At 36.1% G+C, this 25614-nt stretch overlaps 1 protein-coding gene across 4 annotated transcripts in view; it reads left to right on the top strand.

Moving 5' to 3' along the window:
- Positions 1-21243, top strand: part of Lnx2 (ligand of numb-protein X 2) — an 83962-nt gene extending 62719 nt beyond the window's left edge. For all 4 annotated transcript variants that reach the window (XM_047552887.1, XM_047552886.1, XM_047552885.1 and 1 more), the window contains 5 exons: positions 1872-2012; positions 9332-9509; positions 12499-12730; positions 15912-16070; positions 18671-21243. In XM_047552887.1, the coding sequence (XP_047408843.1) occupies positions 1872-2012; positions 9332-9509; positions 12499-12730; positions 15912-16070; positions 18671-18806 (846 nt within the window). In that variant the 3' untranslated portion in view covers positions 18807-21243. The remainder of the gene's footprint in view (positions 1-1871; positions 2013-9331; positions 9510-12498; positions 12731-15911; positions 16071-18670) is intronic.
- The last annotated feature ends 4371 nt before the right edge of the window (positions 21244-25614 follow it).

The following is a 25614-nucleotide window of genomic DNA, read 5'->3' as shown; positions in this document are numbered from 1 at the left end:
CCTCTATCATTAAATGCCACAGCATGCTACAGAACCTATAGATCTTCTTTGGATGTGCTCCCAGCTGCTCTGTCCTCATGTTCTTCCTGAAAACATGTCTTCTCTCTAGTAATGACTATCCTTACATATTTCACAGGAGTATGAGAGGACAAATTTTATGATGTGTTTAAAACACTTTGAATTCCTTAAAAAGTAAAAAAAACAGCACTAGTCTTCTTCCATGTTTTGTTTCCAAGTTTAAGTCTTTTTGCTAAACTCCCTCGAGAAATGTCAGACTTTTATGAATGATTCTAGGGCTTTACCTGGGCAGTTGATGGGGAGGAACTAAGTTCTTTTCATCAGCTAATATTTTAAAACTTCTGTGGTTGAAACACACACACACATACACACACAGGTCTGTAAGTGTTAAACTATTTTAGAGGTTCATAACTGTCATTTTAAATCTATTTTAAACACATTCACACCTATTATACCAATTTATACTCCCAGCAGCAAGGGCATTCACTCATGAATTACAGGTTTTGTGATTGGGCAACCTACATTTTAATTTTTAATTACTTATTTAGGTAGTAGGGATTGAGCCCAACAGTACTTTACCACTGAGCCACATCCCCAGTCCTTTTTATTTTTTATTTTTTATTTTAGGGGTCTCACTAAGTTGCCGAGGGTCTTACTAGGTTGCTGGAAACTGTTCTCCAACTTGGAGTCCTCTTACTTCAGTCTCCCAAATTGCTAGGATTACAAGTGTGTGCCACCACATCCAACAGCATCCTATATTTTTAAAATCTTGATTTTTAACAAAATGCTGTGTTTAAAACTCTGAAACATTAGTGCACAGGCTTTTAAAATTAGACTAAACCCACATGCTAGTCCTTCGTTTAAATTCTAAATGCACACTTCATCACACTCACAGAATTTTGTCTTTTCCAGCAATTCTTGAAAAAAAGACTTACTTTCATTAACAGGTGTGTATAAGCAGCTTCCAACTAAAGTTGAAATACTGATTTGTGGTTATAAAGTAAGCAAGAAGGAAAACGAGTCTGTATAATGAAATAAAATCCCAATGGAAGCTATTCAGCCCTTCACACAGTGAAATGTAATAATTTGTGAAGTGTCAGAATTTTAAATAACAGGTTTCTGAACACTGTACCTACCCTTTAAATCAAGGGTATCTTGGCATCTGCCCTTTAAATCAAGTCCCTGGACTGTGTGGAGGTGCTAGCTGAATGTTATTTCTTTGTTACTTTGAAGAACTTTTCTGAAACTATTTAGTTTAATAAAATGCTTGAATAGCAAATAATTTGTAGTAAACATTCAAAATGTTTATCATTTATTTCTCAAGAGCTTAAAAAAGCGATTTCTCAACATTTTGACTTTAATCATGAGGAAGATTTCTAGTTTTATCACCACAATTCATGAAAGCAAGCCTTGTATTTTCCCACAGTAATAATAGGAAAATTGGGATTATGGTTATGCCAAGAATCAAGTAAATCAGACCTGTAGTTTAAAAACAAGGACAAAATAACTTTTAAAACATAATAGGTGTCTCTGTTTAAATTAAGATAACAGGCCTCTAAATTTAAAATGAAGGCCATGAACATCTAAAACAATTTAATACACATACAAGCCAATGTGTGTGTGTGTGTGTGTGTGTGTGTGTGTGTGTGTGTGTGTGTGTGTTTCAAGCCCAGAAGTTTTAAAATATTAGCTAATGTTGAACTCTGCCTCCCTGCCACTTAGGTACATTTAGCTGCCCAGGTAAAACCCCTAAACAATGATTGAGAAGTACATAGAAAATTACATGGCTTGTAATCTTTTTAAAATGGCAAGCATCCTTCATGATGGTGCTAATGCATGTGTGTTTCTTCCAGGCCAGTGGAGAGAGGGTACAGTTAACAATTGCTAGACCAGGGAAACCCCAGCCTGGTAACATCATCCGAGAAACAGGAAGTCACAGCAGCAGCCAGCACCATGCACAGCTGCCCTCTCACAGCAGACCAAGCTCACATAAGGTGAGGATGGTTTTTGTTAAGGTCTGTTGTCCTCAAAGGATCAGTGTTATAAGCTGATAAAATGTAAATGGAGCCATTCTGCATGCACATCATATCTCAATCGATTTTTTGGAACAATTTAAAGGCAGGCTATTATTCTGTTAGAAGTTTTATATCTTGGAGAGTGACTTTCATTGTGTCAATACCTCAACCACTAGAGATGGTTTCTTGGCAAGGAATGTTTCCTCCATATGATCTTTCAGAAAAATCTGTTTGCTTAGTGCTACTTGAAAGTGAGATTTATCTTGGGTTATTTATTTAATTGTAAGTATTAGTTTTATGATTGAAAAGGTATCAGGAAAACATGATCAACATGTCTGTATTTAGCAGTTGGGAATGTTGCTTATGTGACAATTAGATTTGTGAATATTAAACATGAATCATAAATTTTGATAGGTACAGGTATAGCATGTTTTCATGTGTTAACTTAGAGAAATACTACCCTAGACCATTAAAATCCCCTTATGTTGACTCAGAAAAAAGCTGGAGTATCCATCCTCATTTCAGATAATGTGGACTTCAAGCCAAAGTTAGTCAGAAGGGATAAAGAAGGACATTTCATACTGCTTAAGGGAAGCATAAATCAGCAAGATATAACAATCATAAACATCTATGCCCCAAACAGTGGCTCATCCATATATGTCAAACAAATCCTTCTCAATTTTAGAAACCAAATAGACCATAACACAATAATACTAGGTGATTTTAACACGCCTCTCTCACCACTGGACAGATCTTCCAAACAAAAATTGAACAAATAAACCATAGAACTCAATAACACAATCAATAATTTAGACTTAACAGACATTTATAGAATATACCATCCAACCAAGAGCGAATACACTTTCTTCTCAGCAGCACATGGATCCTTCTCTAAAATAGACCATATATTATGCCACAAAGCTAATGTTAGCAAATACAAGAAGATAGAGACACTACCTTGTATTCTATCAGATCATAATGGATTGAAGTTAGAAACAAATGAAAGAGTAAAAAACAGAAACTACTTCAACACCTGGAGATTAAACAATATGCTATTATATGATGAATGGATAACAGAAGATATTAGGAAGGAAATTAAAAAATTCTTAGAGGTCAATGAGAACAAAGAAACATCATATCAAAATCTCTGGGACACTTTGAAAGCAGTACTTAGAGGAAAATTTATTTCATGGAGCGCATTTAATAAAAGAAGTAAAACTCAACAAATAAACGACCTAACACTACAGCTCAAAGCCCTAGAAAAAGAAGAACAGACCAGCACCAAAAGTAGTAGAAGACAGGAAACAGTTAAACTCAGAGCTGAAATCAACGAAATTGAAACAAAAGAAACAATACAAGAAATTGACAAAATAAATAGATGGTTCTTTGAAAAAATAAACAAAATTGATAAACCTTTAGCCAAACTAAAAGAGAGAAGATGAGAGAAAACCCAAATCACTAAAATTCAGAATGAACAAGGAAATATCACAACAGACACGATTGAAATACAAAACATAATTAGAAGCTATTTTGAAAATCTATACTCCAACAAAATAGAAAATTTCAAAGACATCAGCAGGTTTCTAGAGACATATGAATTACCTAAACTGAACGAGGAGGACATACACAATTTAAATAGACCAATTTCAAGTAATGAAATAGAAGAAGTCATCAAAAGCCTACCAACGAAGAAAAGTCCAGGACCAGATGGGTTCTCAGCCGAGTTCTACAAAACCTTTAAAGAAGAGCTCATTCCAATACTTCTCAAAGTATTCCATAAAATAGAAGAGGAGGGAACCCTCCCAAACTCATTCTATGAAGCCAATATTACCCTGATACCTAAACCAGACAGAGACACATCGAGGAAAGAAAATTTCAGACCAATATCCTTAATGAACATCGACGCAAAAATTCTAAACAAAATTTTAGCAAATCGCATACAAAAACATATTAAAAAGATAGTGCACCATGATCAAGTGGGTTTCATCCCAGGGATGCAAGGTTGGTTCAACATCAGGAAATCAATAAATGTCATTCACCATATCAATAGACTTAAAGTCAAGAATCACATGATTATTTCGATAGATGCAGAAAAAGCATTTGATAAAATACAGCACCCCTTCATGCTCAAAACACTAGAAAAAATAGGGATAGTGGGAACATTCCTTAACATTGTAAAGGCCATCTATGCTAAACCCATGGCTAATATCATTCTAAATGGTGAAAAACTGAAAGCATTCCCCCTAAAAACTGGAACAAGGCAGGGATGCCCTCTTTCACCACTTCTATTCAATATCGTCCTTGAAACTCTAGCCAGAGCAATTAGACAGACCAAAGAAATTAAAGGGATACGAATAGGAAAAGAAGAACTCAAACTATCCCTGTTTGCTGATGATATGATTATATACTTAGAGGAACCAGGAAATTCCACCAGAAAACTTTTAGAACTCATAAGTGAATTCAGTAAAGTAGCGGGATATAAGATCAATGCACATAAATCTAAGGCATTTTTATACATAAATGATGAATCTTCAGAAAGAGAAATTAGAAAAACTACCCCATTCACAATAGCATCGAAAAAAATAAAATACTTGGGAATCAATCTCACAAAAGAGGTGAAAGACCTCTACAATGAGAACTACAGAACACTAAAGAAAGAAATTAAAGAAAACCTTAGAAGATGGAAAGATCTCCCATGTTCTTGGATAGGCAGAATTAATATTGTCAAAATGGCCATACTACCAAAAGTGCTATACAGATTCAATGCAATTCCAATCAAAATCCCAATGACGTACCTTACAGAAATAGAGCAAGCAATTATGAAATTCATCTGGAAGAATAAGAAACCCAGAATAGCTAAAGCAATCCTTGGCAGAAAGAGTGAAGCAGGGGGTATCGCAATACCAGATCTTCAACTCTACTACAAAGCATAGTAACAAAAACGGCATGGTATTGGTACCAAAATAGAAAGGTAGATCAATGGTACAGAATAGAGGACATGGACACAAACCCAAATAAATACAATTTTCTCATACTAGACAAAGGGGCCAAAAACATGCAATGGAGAAAAGATAGCCTCTTCAACAAATGGTGCTGGGAGAATTGGAAATCCATATGCAACAGAATGAAACTAAACCCATATCTCTCACCATGCATGAAACTAAACTCAAAATGGATTAAGGACCTCGGAATCAGACCAGAGACCTTGCATCTTATAGAAGAAAAAGTAGGTCCAGAGCTTCAACATGTCGGCTTAGGACCAGAGTTCTTCAACAGGACTCCCATACCACAAGAAATAAAAGCAAGAATCAATAACTGGGATAGATTCAAACTAAAAAGCTTTCTCTCAGCAAAGGAAACTATCAGCAATGTGAAGAAAGAGCCTACAGAGTGGGAGAAAATCTTTGCCAATCATACTTCAGATAGAGCCCTAATCTCCGGAATCTATAAAGAACTCAAAAAACTCTACACCAAGAATGCAAATAATCCAGCCGACAAATGGGCTAAGGAAATGAATAGACACTTCACAGAAGAAGATCTATAAGCAATCAACAAACAAATGGAAAAATGTTCAACATCTCTAGTAATAAGAGAAATGCAAATCAAAACTACCCTAAGATTCCATCTCACCCCAATTAGAATGGCGATTATCAAGAATACAAGCAACAACAGGTGTTGGCGGGGATGTGGGGAGAAAGGTACACTCATACATTGCTGGTGGGGTTGCAAATTAGTGCAGCCACTCTGGAAAGCAGTGTGGAGATTCCTTATAAGACTTGGAATGGAACCACCATTTGACCCAGCTATCCCACTCCTTGACCTATACCCAAAAGACTTAAAATCAGCATACTACAGAGATACAGCCACATCAATGTTCATAGCTGCTCAATTCACAATAGCCAGATTGTGAAACCAACCTAGATGCCCTTCAATTGATGAATGGATAAAGAAACTGTGGTATATATACACAATGGAATATTACTCAGCCATAAAGAATGATAAAATTATGGCATTTGCAGGCAAATGGATGAAATTGGAGAATATCATGCTAAGTGAGATAAACCAATCTCAAAAAACCAAAGGACGAATGATATCGCTAATAAGTGGATGATGACACATAATGGGGGGTGGGAGGGGTTAGTGTTAGGGTTAGAGTTAGGGTTAGGGAGGGGGGCAAGAATGGAGAAAGGAAGGACTGTATAGAGGGAAAAGAGAGGTGGGAGGGGTGGGGGGGAGGGAAAAAATAACAGAATGAATCAAACAACATTACCCTAATTTACATTTATGTAAATTTATGATTACACAAATGGTATGCCTTTACGTCATATAGAAACAGAAACAACATGTATCCCATTAGTTTACAATTTAAAAAAATTAAAAAAAAAAATCCCCATATGTTGAACTTTGTTACTGCTGCCTCCAGATCACTGACTGGCTTTATAATATATTCCAAGGTCATTTATCTGTGCTGAGAATTTTGATGTCATACTTGGTAATTCCAAAACTCGAAAAAAGAATGGTTCTTTAGCTTTCATGGTATTATTTACTCTATTTATCCTTCCTTTGAACTAAACTTCCAGAAGGACAGGAATTTTAAAACATGAGGTAGTGCTCACTCAGTTATCTGAATGTGAAAGCTAAATAGAAGCTTCTAAAGTTATTCTCCTTAAGTAAAATTACTAAAGTGCTTTGACTTACTGATTGTTCTGCTTAAAACCCATAGAAAGTTCCTTATCTGCTAAAGTAGTCTTTAAATTGAAGCATAACATTTGAAAGAATAATTTCCCTTGGAATCTGCTATTGGTACCCTAAGAAAGCATAGCTGAAAGGCAGTATTTTTGGCCCATCAGGTTTATCTGGTTTTCCAAGCTAAGTACAGATGTGTCATTAGTTTTTGGTTTAGTTAATATTTAAGAAAAATTATAACCACAGACTTGTTCTCTAGTCTGCACAAAAACTGAAATGTATAATGAAGCCTATAATTTTGCCTTCATAATGATGAGTGTGAAACAATAACTGGGACCATTATTGTTTTGAAAAAGATTATTTGAATGTTTCATATAGCTTGATGCTTGCTTTTAATATATTTTAATATATATTAATATGTATATGTAATATATAACAATATATCTATGTATTCTTTTAAATTTGTGAAATGATAATATAAAGCAAAAGTGGTAATTAAATCTTCTATGTAAATGATTTTTACAGTAATTTTGAGACATGAATGTCTGACAAAACTAGAATGTCAAGATAATTCTGAAAATTCTATTTAATCATTCTAATATTCATATAGGGAAGACTGTTTTTTTAATTGTTTTGGGCACAGATATGTTTCTGTCATAAATCTGCTAATTTTTGTTCTCCTTAAAATTTTAGGTGACAATGTTTTAAAGAGTAAAGCCAAATTCATTGTTAATTCTAGGTACTCCACAATTCCTAGTTGGTTAGAACCAGCCACATAGAATGAATTATAAATTTAGCTGTTTGCATTTATTATATCAGGATCTGATTACAAAAAGGATCTCCCATGGAATTCAAATGCACCCAAATTCACAAAACCAACCTATTCAGATGGGTATAATTATCATTAAAAATTAAAGTACATACTACACCTCTTAGTAGCCACTTGGATAAGCATTTAAATGGTTTTGAACCCTTAGTTCCTTGAAGCATACTGAAGATAATCTTTAGTTTGCTTTAGTTCCCTGAGGAATAATCATGTACATTTCAGCCATCTAAAGCTATAAAACAACCGACCTTGATTGACTAACTTCATAAGGATATATTTAAATAAGTGTTCTCAAGGCTATTTCTTTTAGTTGTCTTCATAACCAAGTTGCGTTTGGCCAGTTTTGAAGAATATTAACATAAATTTCATACCGTTAGATAGAAGACTGCATTAACAATGTTGACAAGTTCACAGCATCAGAACATTTTCTATGAATACTATGCTGCTATACAAGTAGTTCCTTTGATAAAATTTCAGTCATGCATAGATTGATTGCAGGTCCATAGAAGGGCAGATGAGCTTAGATTTCCAGGCCTACTTTAGAGATTTGATAAATACCATTATCAACAGTTCAGTACATGTCAACTTTCTAAAATAATATTATATATATTTTGAATATGTGTAAGTTCAAATCCTTATGCAGTCACTTATAATTGCAGGTTACCTGATTTCTCTGAGCTTGTCTTCTCATCTGTAAAATGGAGCCAGTAATAGTATGAGGATTAAATGAAAGAATGCATGCAGGCTATTAACTTTGCACATGTTAAGCCCTAATAAATGTTAGTTATTATTTTAACATTGATATTGCATATGTATACCTTGTTATTGAATTCTAATTCAAAAGAACAGTAATATTTTAAATACTCTTTTTTCTTACTGTCAGGAATGTCTCAGTATGAATAACAGTAACAAATATTAATAAAGATAGCTTTTTCCTGCTGCCACACAGTGGTGCATGCCTATAATCTCTACATCTCAGGAGGCTGAGCCAGGAGGAATGCAAGTTCAAATCCAGCCTCAGCAACTTAATGAAACCCTAAGCAACTTAGCAAGACCCTGTCTCAGAATTAAAAAATAAAAAGGACTGGTGGGGATGTGACTCAGTGATTAAGCACCCCTGGGTTCAATTCCTGGTACAAAAAAAAAAAGTTTTTTTCCTGCGAATATAAGTTTGTTGGGAATTTATTTCCATGTCATTAACATTTTCAAAAAATTGATTATTTGGTATCCTTTCAACTTTTTATGAAAGTTTTGAAAGTAGATTTGCATTTGCATCATGACCAAGCATTTACAGTCCTCATCAGTAAGAATCAGAAGATAGTTCGCTTGCTTTTTTTTTTGGCAGTTTGCAAAATCCACACTTTACTTTTGTATTCTTCTATTAACTTTTCTTACAAATAATTGGGGAGAAAGATACAAGTAAAATTAATTGGCTGGTCTTCAGAATTCAAAACTCTAGTGTTATAACTTTTATAGAGTTGATCTGTCTTGGAACTCAATGCATACGTTGATTTTTTTTCTTTCTTTCTTTTTTTTTTTTTTGCTTCCATGTATCAGTAGTCCTAATTTTTTTGAGTTCCATAAATGTCATAAAAATCAGTTCAAAGTTTGACACTGGTATTCACTGTGCCTATTAAGAACTATGTGTTGCTTTCAGTCCTTAGGGATAAAAAAAATAAAATCACTTTATAAATACCACATAAGTTATTACCTTGGTTCAATAAGATGTTTTTACCTCAACTATTTATTATTCATTATCCAATATCTTTTTTTCTTTTTTCTTTAGGATCTTACTCAGTGTGTTATATGTCAAGAAAAACATATTACTGTAAAAAAGGAACCACACGAGTCCCTTGGAATGACAGTTGCTGGGGGTAGAGGAAGTAAGAGTGGTGAACTTCCCATATTTGTGACCAGTGTGCCACCTCATGGCTGCCTTGCACGAGATGGCAGAATCAAGAGAGGTAAGATAGGATCTGAAACATTTCCACCATATCTTATCCCTGATAAAGAGTATCCATAGGTGGTCATGGTGGCACATACATGTAATCCCAGCTACTGGGGAGGTTGGGGCAGGAGAATCACAAGTTTGAGGACAACCTGAAAAAGAAAAAAAAAAAAAAAAGCATATCTACAAAGTTTCCTATTAAACATAACTTTTTCAAGTGTCCTTAAGTGTCCCTTGCATGTGAAAGTATGACATCTCTATAGGGCTAGGTAAATAACCAATATAAAAGAAAATTGCTGAAACGTGACAATGGTTCCAGAATTTACAAACCATTACTTTGTTGGATTTTTATTTTGGAAAAGATCCTCTAAAAGACTTATGCTTCCCAGATTATGGCAGATACTCTGAAGGGTCATATCACTAAACTACAAATGTTGCTTGTGAAAAAGTGTCTGTGTAGGAGGAGACTAAAAGAGGAGGTAGAGCAGAAGACAATTTCATTTTAGGGATGTTCTCACTAGTTTAAGTTCCTTCCCCATGCTCTATAATTTGCATAGGTGGGAAGGTGTAATTAACCAGTATTACCACGATAAAAACAGCATTCTTCATTGACTTAGTTGTTCATATGGAAAGAAAATTGAGCCTAAAATGTGTTTTCCTTTGGACTCCTGCCTCACACCAAATGCAAAAATTAACTCATAATAGATCTAAGACCTAAATGTCAGAACTAAAACTCTTAGAAAAAAACACAATTGTAAATCCTCATAACCTTGGATTAAGCGCTGGTTTCTTATATATGACACCAAGAGGACAAGTCACAAAAGAAAAAAATTAGGTGAATTAAACTTCTTCAAAATTAAAACCATTTGTGCTACAAAGAATACCACCCAGAAAGTTTAAAAAAAAAAATCAGATTGAGAGAAAATATTTGTAAATCACATATATATGACATATCTAGAACATATAAGAAACTATTAAAACTCAAAAAATAAATAGCCTGTAGAGACTGAAAGGATTAGTGGTTACTTAGGTTTTGCAGGTGGGGAGTGACTGCTCATGGGGTTTCTGGGGTGGGGTGATAAAAATGTTCTAAAAATTATTGTGGTAGTGGTTGCACAATATACTATAAGCCTTAGAATTGTGTGTTTTTAATGGGAGAATTGAATGGTATGTCTTTTTTTGTTTGTTATTTGTCCAATTTTAGAATTGAAGTAATTTTAGTTGTATTTTCCAAGTTTTCTAAGATGAGGTTTGCCTTTAATAATCTGAAAAATGGTTGATAATTTGGGAGAGGGGGATTTTTCTATAGACTTTCTAGCACAAATGATGTCTGCTTCCTGTCAAACTAATCCTTTCTTTCCTAACATTTGATATAATCCCCATTGTGTTTTTTCACTATTACTTGGGAGAGAAACAAACACGTCTTTTCTCCCTCAAGCAAGGGGAAATGTTCAAATCACAAGTTTCAATCAATTGTCCCAAGAGTGTCTTCTCTGCACATATTCTAGAATGTTTGCCCTGAGTGAACTGTGCAGGGTTGTCTTTATGTATAGAACTGTATAAATATAAACTGGAACATACTTAAAATTTATTTCTATAAACAAAGGGTCAAATAGTTTTGAACTGGAAAAACTATAGAAATATCTGAAATTCAAAGAAGAGAAATGAATGTGCCCAGGGCCTATACTCAGTGCACCTCAAGTGAATGATTCGAACTTCCAGTCTTATCAAGGTGCCTCAAGCCATACTTCTTCCTCTGTATTATGACATTATTTTTAATTTTTGAATCATTTTGGAATGTTTTCAATGAATTGAACTTATCACTGTTGTAAAAATTATAAAGAAGTAAAAAGTGACTGGGATAGATTCAAACTAAAAAGCTTTCTCTCAGCAAAGGATACTGTCAGCAATGTGAAGAGAGAGCCTACAGAGTGGGAGAAAAATCTTTGCCACTCATACTTCAGATAGAGCACTAATTTCCAGAATATATAAAGAACTCAAAAAACTTTACACCAAGAATACAAATAACCCAATCAACAAATGGGCTAAGGAAATGAACAGACACTTCACAGAAGAAGATCTATAAGCAATCTACAGATCTATGAAAAAATGTTCAACATCTCTAGTAATAAGAGAAATGCAAATCCAAACTACCCTAAGATTCCATCTCACCCCAATTTGAATGGCGATTATCAAGAGTACAAGCAACAATAGATGTTGGCGAGGATGTGGGGAGAAAGGTACACTCATACATTGCTGGTGGGGTTGCAAATTAGTGCAGCCACTCTGGAAAGCAGTGTGGAGATTCCTTATAAGACTTGGAATGGAACCACCATTTTACCCAGCTATCCCACTCCTTGGCCTATACCCAAAGGACTTAAAATCAGCATATTACAGAGGTACAGCCACATCAATGTTCACAGCTGCTCAATTCACAATAGCCAGATTATGGAACCAACCTAGATGCCCTTCAATTGATGAATGGATAAAGAAACTGTGATACACACACACACACAATGGAATATTACTCAGCTATAAAGAATAATAAAATTATGGCGTTTGCAGGCAAATGGATGAAATTGGAGAATATCATGCTAAGTGAGATAAGCCAATCTTAAAAAACCAAAGGACAAATGATCTCGATGATAAGTGGATGATGATACATAATGGGGGGTGGGAAGGAGGTAAGAATGGAGGAAGGAGGGACTGTATAGAGGGAAAAAAGGGGTGGGAGAGAAAGAAAAAAAATAACAGAATGAATCAAACACCATTACTCTATGTAAATGTATGATTACACAAATGGTATGCCTCTATTTCATGTACAGAGAAACAAGTTGTATCCCATTGTTTACAATAAATAAATTTTAAAAAAGAAGTAAAAAGTGACCTTTTTATCTTAGCTGAGTTCTTGAAACCTTTGTTGATTAGTTTACAGACAAGTTTTGTAGGGAAATAATCTTTTGGTGACTGGAGGACATATTTTTTGGTTTCTTCATTTGAATTAGGTGATGTGTTGCTGAATATCAATGGCATCGATTTGACCAATCTGAGTCACAGTGAGGCTGTTGCTATGCTGAAAGCCAGTGCTGCTTCCCCAGCTGTTGTTCTTAAAGCACTGGAGGTCCAGATTGTTGAAGAGGCAACTCAGACCTCAGAAGAGCAGCCAAGTACTTTCAGTGAGAACGAGTATGATGCCAGTTGGTCTCCATCCTGGGTCATGTGGCTTGGACTTCCAAGGTACTGATAGCTTTTTTGTTGTTTTGTGGAATAATAATACTTGCAGTCCTTTTCCATTAAAGTTAACACAGTGAACTTATCTAATTAAAGCAAACATCAAGTCAGATTATCAACATCAAATCAGATTATTTTTAAAAAGGTAATTTTTCTTATTACATTTTAAGAGATTCAGTAACAAGAACTAAGCTAAAAAGACTTACCTGTTTATAAAAAACAAGGAAAGCAGTTCTGCCCATCCTTATTAAGGATCTCATGTATGCTGGCCATAAGATTAGATGTTCCAGTTGCTTGCTTAGAAAAACTGCCATTACCAACATGCGTTCTGATCTGTGCTTAGACTTCACAGCAAGACCAAGCTGGTGCTTGAGGCTGTGCCCCATTACAGGAGCCTTTCTAAAAGCCCCCTCTTGTCTTTTTAACTTTCACTAAAAAGGCAGAATTTTTGGATTTTGTTTGACACACAAATTTCAAAGCCTTATCATTTTCTTTTTAGCTCTTCCACCTTTTTAAAGAGTTCATTGATTCAAAACTGACTATAGCCAGCCCCAAACATTCTGTAATTAGTTCGTGTCAGGGTCATAAAAGCACTTGGAACCTCCAGTGGCATCCAAGAGTACATTGCTTTCTCTGGACACTGGTCCTTGGTTTTGAGATGGCAAGAATGTATGTTACTATCTTTAGTTGTTTTTAAATCAGTTTCAATTCTTACTGTATATAAAAGTCTAAAAATGATGTTTGATGAAACATTTTGACTCTTAACCAAGTATAAAAAAATTATTGATTCTTTAAAATACAAATGAACAAGAAGACTATACCAGTTTCTGAACCATCTGATTCAGGTGGAATAAATTTATAACTGATATTCATATAGTGCTTTATGGTTTGTTTTTGTTTTTGTTTTTGGTACTGCGGTTTGAACTCAGGGGCACTTAACCACTGAGCCACATCCCCAGCCCTTTTTATTTTTTTATTTTGAGATAGGGTCTTGCTAAGTTGCTTAGGGCCTCACTAAGTTACTGAAGCTGGCTTTGAACTTGTAATCCTCCTGCCTCAGCCTCCTGATATGCTGGGATTTATAGGTGCATACCACCACACCCGGCTCCTAGTGCTTTGTGGTTTATAAAATTGCAGAAGAAAAAGCACAAATATTATTGGATTTCATTCATCAATAACCTAACTGGCTTGTTCTCTTGGTTAAGAGCAGGGCAGGGGAGACAGTTAAAGGCCTAAAGCTGGAGTAGAATTCATATCTCACAGACCTATGGAGATCATGTGAAGAAAGTTTTTGGGGTTTTATTGTTTGTTTTTGCAACAAAGACAATTTACATCATATATGTTTATTCCATGCATGAAATTATTTTTTTCCCATTGGAAGGTAAACAGACATCATGGCTGCTATTAACTTCCTACAGAGCTATGATATAAATTGGGAGGTTCCAGCTGTCAGAAGGAACTCATTACTCTTATTCAGTTCTCAGACTGATTCCTGAACCTGTCAATGCTAACCTAGAATGGCAGGATGAGTGGATCAGAAGCCAGCTGTCTGAGTTACACAGGGGCCAGTCGGGGCTGGAGAGTTGCTGTGCTCCTCTACTGATGGAGCCAGCAGAGTGGTAACTTCCCAGCCCTAGTGCTTCTGTTAGTCATCCTCATCTGTTATGCAAGTCTAGTTTGTGGTTCAGCATGTTCATATCTTTGTTCACAGCGTTTTCTTAGGTATCAAGCAGAAAGGATTTGGATGAGAAATAGGCTATATAGCAAAATCTATTTCTGAGCCCACCTGTTTTGAAAGAAAACCCTTTCAACAAAAGGCCACTACTGCATGGATTTACAGAGGTCCCTGTTGTCCGTGGACTTAGATTTAATAGCTACACATCTTCCTCTGTGGGTACAGGTAGATCCTATAAGCAGATTTCATGCCACATAGAGTAGCAGCTCTGCATTTCCTGAAAAGGGAGACTCTTCCACTGTTCTTTGCTGGAAGCATGCCAGAAAACTACCTTTTTGTTTGTTGAAGGAGATTTAGAATAATAAAAATAACCTTCACTGTTCCTGAAAATCAGGCCAATGTGTGGGACCCTTCTCACATCCCAGAATCCTATTTAAAAGTCCTTTCTTGTCAGTGGGCTAAGAAACTAGACCAGAAAATAAATTAGAAGTTCTGGCAATGTATATCACTTTACAAAAGTAGCATTATTAAGAAATCTTGTTTAATATATTAAAAACAAGAAACCTTGTACTGTATGTGTATAGATCTGATTTCACTTAATAATGAAAGATGTTTTTATTACAAAAAAAAAATCTTTTTCTATCATTTGATTTTTTTTTTTTTTTCCCAGCTTTTACTCTTGCTTATTCCCGTTTATAGCCGTATGGACATATATGTAGATTTTTTTTCCTCCTCACTAGACAACATCCTCCAAACTGGCAGTAGCATTTTAACTGTAGAATCTCAGTGTCCATGATATAAAAAGGAAAGACACATTTTTATGTTAGGGTTTTCCAGTCTAAGTACTGTTTTGACTTTAGAATCTCCTTAAAATGAAAGTGTTCTAAGTGAACAAGAACAACAAATAACTTACCATAAGAACTGCAAGTTGTCTTCCCTCTTTTGGAAAACTTCAGTAGTGGTCATTTTCTTCTTTCATTTGAGAATTGAGAATGGCAGTCCTAGACCTCTTTCATACCACTTCATAATTTTTCTTATAAATTCAAGTGATTATTAGAATTAAGAATGTTGTTAGCAATACAGTGAACAAATATAGGCACATCATCTTTTTTTTTTTTTTTACATATTTTTGAGGTGTCATCAGCAATTAGGAATATTTGAGCTTCTTTAAATGCATATGTTTATGTATACATCTTCACTTGAGGAGAGGAGACTGAGAAAGGCCGCAGAAATTTGAATCTCTTAGGACTGCCTCTGTACTGAAAATGGGTGGTCAAAATTACATAGTCGGAACCAGAGGTATAACACAGTGCTAGAGTGAGTGCTTGTGTGTCCTGCACAAGACCCTGAGCTCAATACTCAGCATCAACAATAATTATGTGAAAGGAAATAAAGCAACTTTCTCTTTTTTACCAAGAGTGGAGTGTGTACCATGTTATGGAGTTGTAACAAAGATAAACAGGCCATCAGAGTCTCCACTTTAACTTTTTCTGTTTTTGTGTTTGTTCACAGTGCCCTTCATAGCTGCCATGATATAGTTTTACGAAGAAGCTACTTGGGAAGCTGGGGCTTTAGTATTGTAGGAGGATATGAGGAGAACCATACCAATCAGCCTTTCTTCATTAAAACCATTGTCTTGGGAACTCCTGCTTATTACGATGGAAGATTAAAGTAAGTCTTATTCTCATTAATGATGGAATTTGTGTTTGTTAAGCTAGACATGATCTAGCCCAGGGTTTAGTACCCAGTTCAGCCTGCTCTGAATTTTTGTAAATAAAGTTATTGCAACAGAGCCATGCTCATTGATTGATAATGTCTATGGCTGCTTTCATATAGACTTGAGTTGTTGTGATAGAGACTCTGTGACTGAAGCTTTGTGTGATTCACAGAACCTAAAATATTTACCATGTGGCCCTTTCCAGAAAACATTTGCTAACCCCTATTTAGACTAGAGTACTACCTTTAGTGTCTTGTCACTTAAAAGCTGTATTTTATTAATCTAATGACCAGAACTGAACCTGAATCATTTGATTGAATACATTGTGACATGACAACAACCTCTGAGCAGTTTTTCCAGATGACTTAGGTCCAGTCCTGCCATTAGATGACTCTTTCATTTTTCTCCACAGCACACATCTCTACCTAAAATGTCAGGCAGGTATTTATAGGAACTCCATGAGGGAGGACTTTTTTCTTTTTTTCTTTTTGTATCAGGGATTGAACCCAGGGGCGCTTAACCACTGAGAGCCACATGCCCAGTCCTTTTTATTTTTTTACTTTGAGATAGGGTCTTACTAAGTGGCTCGAGGCCTTACTAAGTTGCTGAGACTGGATTTGAACTTGCAGCCCTTCTGCCTCAGCCTCATGAGCCACTGGGATTACAGGCATGTGCTGCCACACCCTGAGGAATTTTGTTGCATTTACTGTTAATTCTTGAACAGCTGCCATAGCACTGTCTTACATGTAGTAAGGTCTCAGTAAGTATTTGGTGAATGAATGTGCACTGGTTTACCAGACGCCAGACATAGAGCTAAGGGCTGTGCATCCATCATTTCATCTTCTTAACACTCCCACACAGTAAGTGCGTTTTTATACTTGTTTTACAGACAGAGTAACTGAAACTAGGGAAGGCCAAGAAACTTACCCATATCAAATAGCTGAAAGTGGTTGACTGGCATCCAAACTCAGGACTGCCTGGCTCCAGAGCCCTGGCCTCTAACCCCTCTGCTGACAGCCACCACTGAACAGGAGGTCCTCACTCAGAATGCTTTTCTTTTTCAAAGTTCAGGTACCAGGAGAAGAAAGAAAAGTGATTACCAAGAGATTATCACCAAGAGGGAGGAGAGGTGCTCAACTGTAAAGTCTTAGTGTCTAGTTTTTAATGGAAGTACCTGTTTTTAAAAAAAAATAAATAAATATATTCAGCTGGATGCAGTGGTGCCTGCTTGCAGTCCCAGCAGCTCGGGAGGCTGAAACAGGAGAATCACAAGTTTGAGGCCAACCTCAGCAATTTAGTAAGACCCTGTCTCAAAAAATAAAAAGGACTGGGAATGTGGCTCAGTGGTAATGCATCCCTGGGTTAAATCCCCAGTACCAAAAAAATAAAATAACAGCAAATGTATTCATAATAGATAGAATGCTGAAAACAGACAGTTAACACTCTTTATAAAGAGAAAGCAACACTTAAATAATACAGTGAAAAAAGATCATGACTTTAGGATGAGCAAATGAATTAATCATTCTCTTCAACTAAATTATCAGCCAGGCCTCAGTTACTTAGTTTATTAATTTGCACCCCACCTACTTCCAAAAATAGATTGAAATAGTTAACAATAAAACAGCATATTTAAGCTGGGTACAGTGGCGCATGCCTATAATCCCAGCAGCTCAGGAGGCTGAGGCAGGAGGATCGTGAGTTCAAAGCCAGCCTCAGCAACTTAGCAAGGCCCTAAGCAACTCAGTGAGACCCTGTCTCTAAATAAAAATACAAAATAGGGCTGGGGATGTGGCTTAGTGGTTAAGTACCCCTTGTTTCAATCCCTGGTTTCACCCCTGCAAAAAAAACCCCTGGCATATTCGTGTTGTAAACTAAAGGTAAAAAAATCATAAGGATATTTATAAAAGTTGTTTTAAGGCTAAAAAAATAATAAGTCTTAAAGTCCTCAGATTCATCACCCACTTACACTTGGAGGACAATGAGTATTGTAACTAAAAGAAGAGGAAGTATGAGTCTTATTCTCAATTTAACTCAGGAATATGAGCTCTAAGAATGAGTGGAGAAATAATAATCAAAATAACCAGTGGTCTAGGGATGTAACTCAGTGGTAGAGCACTTGCCTAGCATGTGCAAGGTCCTGGATTTGCCCCCAGCAGCATAAAAAATTAAAAAATGAAAATAGGAATAATAACAATAACCAGCACTTTCCAAGTGCAGCATTTGGTGTTTTGTTTTGTTTTGTTTTGTTTTGTTTTGTTTTAAAGAGTACACACTGACTCTTCTTGTTATATACCTAAGCTAGTATGTGAAAATCAGTCTACTTGTCCTTGAACTCCACCTACTAGTTATGTGAGGGTTTCGCCCAGGGTTATTCTTGATTGGCCAGGAAAAGCCAGCATATGCTCAAAATGTATTCTCAAAATAGATAATACACCATTATTGTTGACAGTAAATCCCTAAGTAAAATTAAGATTTCTGTGCTGAACAATTGGGATCTTTTAAATGCCATTAAAATAGTAACATTCTGTTTCTGTTTGTATTTTTCTTTGACCAGATGTGGCGACATGATCGTGGCTGTAAATGGCCTGTCAACTGTGGGCATGAGCCATTCTGCACTGGTTCCCATGTTGAAAGAACAGAGGAACAAAGTCACTCTGACAGTTATTTGTTGGCCTGGCAGCCTTGTGTAGATTTTTGAAGTTGGTTTCCAGTCTTGCCTCTTCATTTTTAGGTTTTTGAAAGAAACCCTTTTGGTTTCATTGTGTTTGTTTGTTAGGAGCTACTGGCACAGCTGGTATACACAGGGCCAAAACCCGCAGAGATCATCCTTTCATTTTTATTTAAAAGGTTTCCTGAAGTTAGCTACATTTCTTTTAGCTTGGAAACAGTCTTCCACTAACCCTGGTGAGTATATATTTTCAGAATTCAGACTCTTGGTGGTCAAATTGTAACCTGTGGTTACAAACTTTGACCCGACCAGTTGTATTGAACTGGTGGTTCTTTGTTTTCAGTAACTGAATCATAAAATGAGTTCTATATCCCTCAAGACCAGTGTCAGTGCAGCCACTGACAACAGCATTTGCTGCCACTGTCATAAACATTACCATGAATGGTTGGGTACATTTTAAATTTGGATGATAATAGTTGCTTATCTTTCATTGTTGCCAACATTTCAAGACGTCACAGTTTATAAAGTGATTTTTCTGGTTTGTTTTATTTCTAATTTAATCTCTCAGTATTTGTCAGTGTTGAAGATATGTCTGACACTATTATAGACATTTTTAAAACTAATGTACCATTATTAGTATAGTAGAGAATAAAACATAATGTTTTATCCAGAGACAAAGAAATTTGGGTGGTAATTATAGCTTAGTGCTGGAGATGTAAAGCTGCATTTACTGGAACAGTCTAAAAGCATTAAAGATTAATTTCCAAAGGAACATTTTGCTATGTAGGAAAATTTTGAAGCTGTTTTTGCTAAAAATCGTTTCTAGAGTTTGTATTATATTTATTAGCAGTCTTGTCTGGAAATGTTTTTTGTGATTCATGCAGTTAAATTAGATGATAAAGATAAGACCATATTGCTATTAAATACATACTTATGTATCACAGCTGAGTAGGAGAAGGGAGACCTTTTATTTTATTCAGATAGGAACCTTTCTTGAGTGTTTTAGAAATTCTTAGTTTTCTCATTTTTTCTTAAGAACTTAATTGTTTCAAGTAAGAGATTGAAAGGCTCTTTTTTTAAAAAAAAATCTGAAGTAGTAGATTTTAGATGTTAATATCTATCAGTCTGCTCTTGGTCACTAGACTTTCATATTAATAGAAATGTTTTTGAAAACTGTGCTTTATTCAACATGGTTGTTCTCTGGAGAGTACATAAGGAAGTGAATAAGAAAGATATCTTTACCTTATTAATATTATGCATACTTGAAAAAAGTTTGTTAGAAACCTAGTTCAGAATCTGAGCTAATTTACAAGTGACCTCTGTAATAAATGGTATTGATAATCAGAGAATGTATTTCAAAATATTACAGTATATTAAGAAGCATGACCACTTTATTTTCAAACCTAGCTATTGCATTATAGGGGTTTATTGTATCTGTAGCATGTCACTGATTATTCCAGTTAGTTTTATAATGATTTTTTAAGACATATCTCTTTGGAATAAATAAAAATAGGCAACAGTAATTGCTACTGATTTGTTCAACCCCTTAACTGCACTGTATGGTCAATATGTAACCATGATACAGTGGAATGCCCCATACAGTATATTACTGTTATGTGATGATTGGCTTTTGAAGCAATTTGATATTAAAGTGCTTTGATATTCTAATTGACATGGAACAAGTTTTTTTTCCTGCTCCCCAGATAGAATTTTGTAACCAATTTTGCTATTTTTTTTTAAACAGTTTGTAAGAATGTGTCATTTCTTGGGGAGAGGCCATCCATCAACAAATATCATAACTGCTACTTTGTTATATATAAAATACTTATTTTGAACTTGGTGGTCTAATGAGTCTTTAGAAGAAAGAATTTTTTAAATATTATTTTTATCATGGAAATCTTGGAATCAACTAAGCTGTAGATTTCATGTGAAAAGACTATAGCTTTTGGTCAGAATGATATTTGGTGATGGAAACTTGTTCATAATTTATTGCTATTGTGGAAATATTTGCATTTTCTCATTTAATCTTTTACAGTTAAATATTTTGATTTGTTCTGTGCCTTCAGTTTAAATTATTTCAGGATTTTTTTGGACATGTTTAAATAATGGTATGATAATCATTCAGGATGGAAATAAAAAATCATCCTTTCCATAATAGCAGTATTGTCTCTTTTCTTGACTAGCAAATATTAACTCAATTAATGACCCTTATTTTTGTTCATTACCCCTCCATCCTTAAAATAATACCAAGTCTGAACCCTCAGGATCACAAGTTTACCTTCCTACTCTTGTTCCTGCAAGCAGAACACATGTGATAGAATATGTTTTGACTTGTAAATTTAACCTCTGCAGGAGCTCTAGGCCTTCATTGTTCAATGAGACCCTGAAATGTGACCAGTGGTATATGTTGAAATGGTAATATATAGTATCCTGGATACATTGGATTATAGACTGTTATTAAAATTAATGCCAACAGTTTCTTTTTACTTTTTCTAATGTTGTTACTAGGAAATTTTACATTGCATTAAATGGTATACCTTATATTTCAGTTGAATGTCACTGTTGCCCTCATCCCTTCCTTGTCACAGCAGTTACCAGGACAGGCAGCCTTGGCATTGTGGTTTCTGTTCTTTTGATTGTTTTGATCATCCCTGCAATTTTTTTTCTTTTTTCTTTTTCTTTTTTTTTAATGAAAAGAAACAGACAAAGCAGGTATAGCTCATTGGTAGAGTGCTTGCTACGTGTGCGTGAGGCCCTGGGATCAATCCCAAACAGCACACACACACACACACACAGCATCAGGCACATAGAAATAAAACTGTCTGCCATTTTCCTTGTAAACCAAGTTCAAACCAAGGCCCCTGTGGTTTGATCTCTAGTCTGGTGTTCCAAATGGCTCCTCAGTCCTATTGACCTCCGTTACTCTAGCAGGCTCCTCAGACCCCAGTTCCTGCCCTCCAAAATGTGCACTGTGAGGCTTTCCATTCTCTGCAAGTTCAGGTTCCCACATTCAAAGGCCTGACTTGAGTCTGCCCCATCTGTCAGATGCCACTTCCCTTTGCCTGCTTGCCTTTGGATTTGCATTTAATCTGGCTCTATCACTTGCTACCTAATTATTATCATAGTTTTAAGCACCTTCTTTATCTGCCAACTTGCAATTTTGTGTATCCCCCAATACCCTAAGTCTAGCTCCCACTCTCCGTGTGCTGGATATCCTGTTGTTTTATGACATCTACTTCCCAAACCGAAATGTGTTTTCCCAAGCAGTTGACAGCCTCTACTCTTTGAATCCAAACCCTTAAGCCCTTAGACTCCCTTTTCTAAATCTCATCTCTGGTCATATCCTTGTCCTATTTGAAAGCCATCAGGGTTCTACATTGTCTGTATGATACAGTGAAAACGGTTCGGTGTCTGGTCCTGCAGCCTTATGATCCACCCTTTCTTGCTTAGTGTATAAACCACCCCGCTTGCCCACACATCCTCTGTGTCTGCAGGTGCTGATTTAGCTAAAGTGACCATCTTTTGGGAAACCTTTACCAGTCTCTCAGGGTACACTTTTTTTCACCCTTGTAAAGGTTTTATTAAATTCTAGTTTTATGGTCATAGCTGTACAGTAAGTAACAAGGCAAAAATTAGCCAGGTCATTTCTTGATTATCCCATCTATGGTCATTTTTTAAATTAGCAGGCTAAGGACAGTAGAGCATGTGTTTAGTGTACCTAAGCGTTCCATCCTTAGCTCTGCACATACTGCACACACATATTCACAAAAAAATTTTTTTGAATAGCTTATGTCAGAGTCAGTCCCCTCTGAAGAGATTCCAGGAGAAGACTCTAGGTCTAATGTCCTTTTTTTAATTCCAGGATCCCACATTACATTTAGCGTCATGTCTCCTTAGGCTCCTCTTGACTGTGTTGAAAATGTTGGTCAGGTAAATGGTCACTTGCCTTTCATTAAGACTTGCTGTTTTGTTTTTGTTTTCTCATGATTAGACTGTTAATATGAGCTTTGGGGAAGAAAATATCTGAGACCACATGTCACTGACCTCATAACAAGGATACATACTGTCAATATGACATCTGTTTCTGTCGAATTAAGGGGGGTGAAATAACATCCCACTGGTTTCATTTTGCATTTCCCTGGCTACTAGTGAAGTCAGGTGTCTTCTCCCATATGTGCCAGCCTCAGGCATCCTCTGTGACAAGCACCCCTAGCTGTTTGTGTTTCTGTTATTGGCTTATAAAAAGTATTTATTCTGTATGTTACAGCTAGCAGACTATATGTGGTGCCACTATCTTCTCCCAGCTCGTGACTTCTCTTTTCAAGTTTGTAATGATTAATAAACTAATGTTCTGCCTTATTATAGTGATAAGCATGTAAATAGTAGATAAGCAGATTGTTTTCGTCTACCTTTAGAATTTCTTCATCTGCCAGGGATTGTCCACTTATGTTATTTTGATGATTGTGTTCTTGTGTTTTTTCCTTCCATCTTAATTTGTGCTTTCCATTTACTCTGCCTTTCTGTGTTTTATGATTTCTTCTACTGCCTTACGGATTTGTTTCTGGTCACTTATCAGTTACCCTTGAATTTTTCTTTGTGCACATTTAACAGCTTTCTTCTACTGGATAGATTTGTTTCTATTCACTATCAGTAACCCTTGAATTTTTCTTTGTGCATACTTAACATAAAGTCTCAACTTGGTCAGTAACTCTGCCCTTTCTCTGGAATACAAGGACCTTAGGCTGCATGAACTCCAAATACTGTACAGTCTTACTTGGCCATAGTGGTAGCTTCTCCTTGTTCTCTTCTACACTTGACCATTATTACATGTTATATATTCATGGTTTGGCTACATTTAGTTTCTGAACTATATAACCTGTTGAAAACAGATACAAACACAGTTCATGATAGTCAGGCATGATAATAACATCGCACAAAGAATATGTGCAAAGCAGAAGGCCGGAGTGGGACTGATGGCAACACTGATCCAGACAACATGGAATTTGACAGTTGCAGTCCAGACCTAAGAAGAGATTTCACAAAAACTTGGGATGAAGTGACATTGTCACCATTAATGCCAGAATCCAAGCTCTGGGAATCACTAATGTAATTTTTCATTTTCCAGAAGGGAGACTAGGGCAGTCCTGCAGAGATGACTATCATCAACTTTTCTAGAGCAGTTGTAACTTATATTATAAACCTAGAGACATGTTTTCATACGAAAAAATTGGAAGGCAAGTGTGTTAGCATTCTGTAACTGTGTTTAATGCTTGAGATAATCACCTGTAGAAGAGAAAAGGTTTATTTTTTTTTCTCACAGTTTCAGAGGTTTCAGTCCTTGGTCAGTTTGGTCACATTGCTTTTGGGCCTGTGGCCAAGCAGCATATCAGCAGGGAGTATGTGGTGGAACAAAAGCTGCTCACCTCATGTTGGCCAGGAAGCAAAAGAGAAAGACAGGAAAAGAACCACGTTCCACAATCCCCTTCAAGGACACACCCATCCAATGACCTAAAACCTCCCACTGGGCCCTACCTCTTAAAGGTTCCACCACTTACCAATAGTGCTACGTGCTAGGAACCAACCACTTAGCACATGGTCCTTTGGGGGACACTTTCTAAACCATAGTATTAGATTATTTTTCTCAAGATACTGTGCAATGTGACTAGGTTTTCAGTCCTCCCTCTTCATCCTAGCAATTGCTTTTTTCTCAGTAGAAGACCCTGAAACCTTCTAATTCCATTGATTTAACTTCAGAACTTGATTTTGATCTTTTTGTATGTTAAAGTAGGCTAGAACTTTATGATTTTTCAAATGTTTGAAGCTTTGGCCAGATAAATGGATGGTTAAAATTGTTTGAAGTTGGCCCACCTGAATTTCAGCGTCCATGTTACAACATAGTCATGCCCCATTCATTCAGACTTAACTAACTAGGGATTTTAAAAAATATTTTATAGTTGTCGATGGACCTTTATTTTTATTTTTCTTCATGTGGTGCCAAGGATCGAATCCAGTACCTCTCACATGCTAGGAAAGCACTCTGCCACTGAACCATGGCCACAGCCCCTAACTTGGAACTTAAAGGGCTTAAACAGAATTGAAATTTACGTGTCACTTTTTAAACAATAGACATCTTAACATACTAAAAAATGGAGGGTGGGGTAGCTGAGGTGTATGCCAAATCACATTGTTTAAACTTTGGTACTTGAAAAGTACCCTTGAACATTCGGGTAATTGATGGACTTCTTTCCCATGTAGTCACTTAGACAAGCACCTATTATATATACAAAACAGTGATAGCCTCTTGATCACTTCTTCACAACCTATAATTTCATAATTCAGAATAGCTTCCATTTGTCCCCATCTGGTGATAAAACCTCACAGATGTTACCAGCACAGGAAACCTACTGCCCTCATCACAGACTAAGAATTCACAAAGGGAATTTTTTTCTGTTCAGTCTCTCTTCCTGGCCTACTGAAAGATTTCAACTCCTTGGGGTTCTCATTAGAAAGCTCTTGCCATTTTAAGGTTCCATGAATCGATTCCATTTAACTACACTACCAATTAATTTCTAAGACAACACAAAAGCCTTTTTGAAGTAAAATTCTACAGGTAAGCACAATGCCTAATAGCTATTAAGTGCCTAAGTAAAAAGTGCTAAAACTTCAATCACGTTCACAAGTAAACGACTTGTACTCAGAGTCCTAGCACCATCCTGGCAGATGGCAGAGTGGCTCACCAGAAGGCGGCCACAGCTCCATGGCAGAGGGGGAAGCACTGAAGGATTTTCCATTTGACTTATAGCAGCTTCCTCAGCAGCAAATACGACCTT

This window comes from Sciurus carolinensis, chromosome 5 (genome assembly GCF_902686445.1).
Source record: "Sciurus carolinensis chromosome 5, mSciCar1.2, whole genome shotgun sequence".
NCBI classification, from domain to species: Eukaryota; Metazoa; Chordata; class Mammalia; order Rodentia; family Sciuridae; genus Sciurus; species Sciurus carolinensis.
Note: the sequence above shows the minus strand (reverse complement) of the source record. Positions and strands in the feature narration are given on the sequence as shown.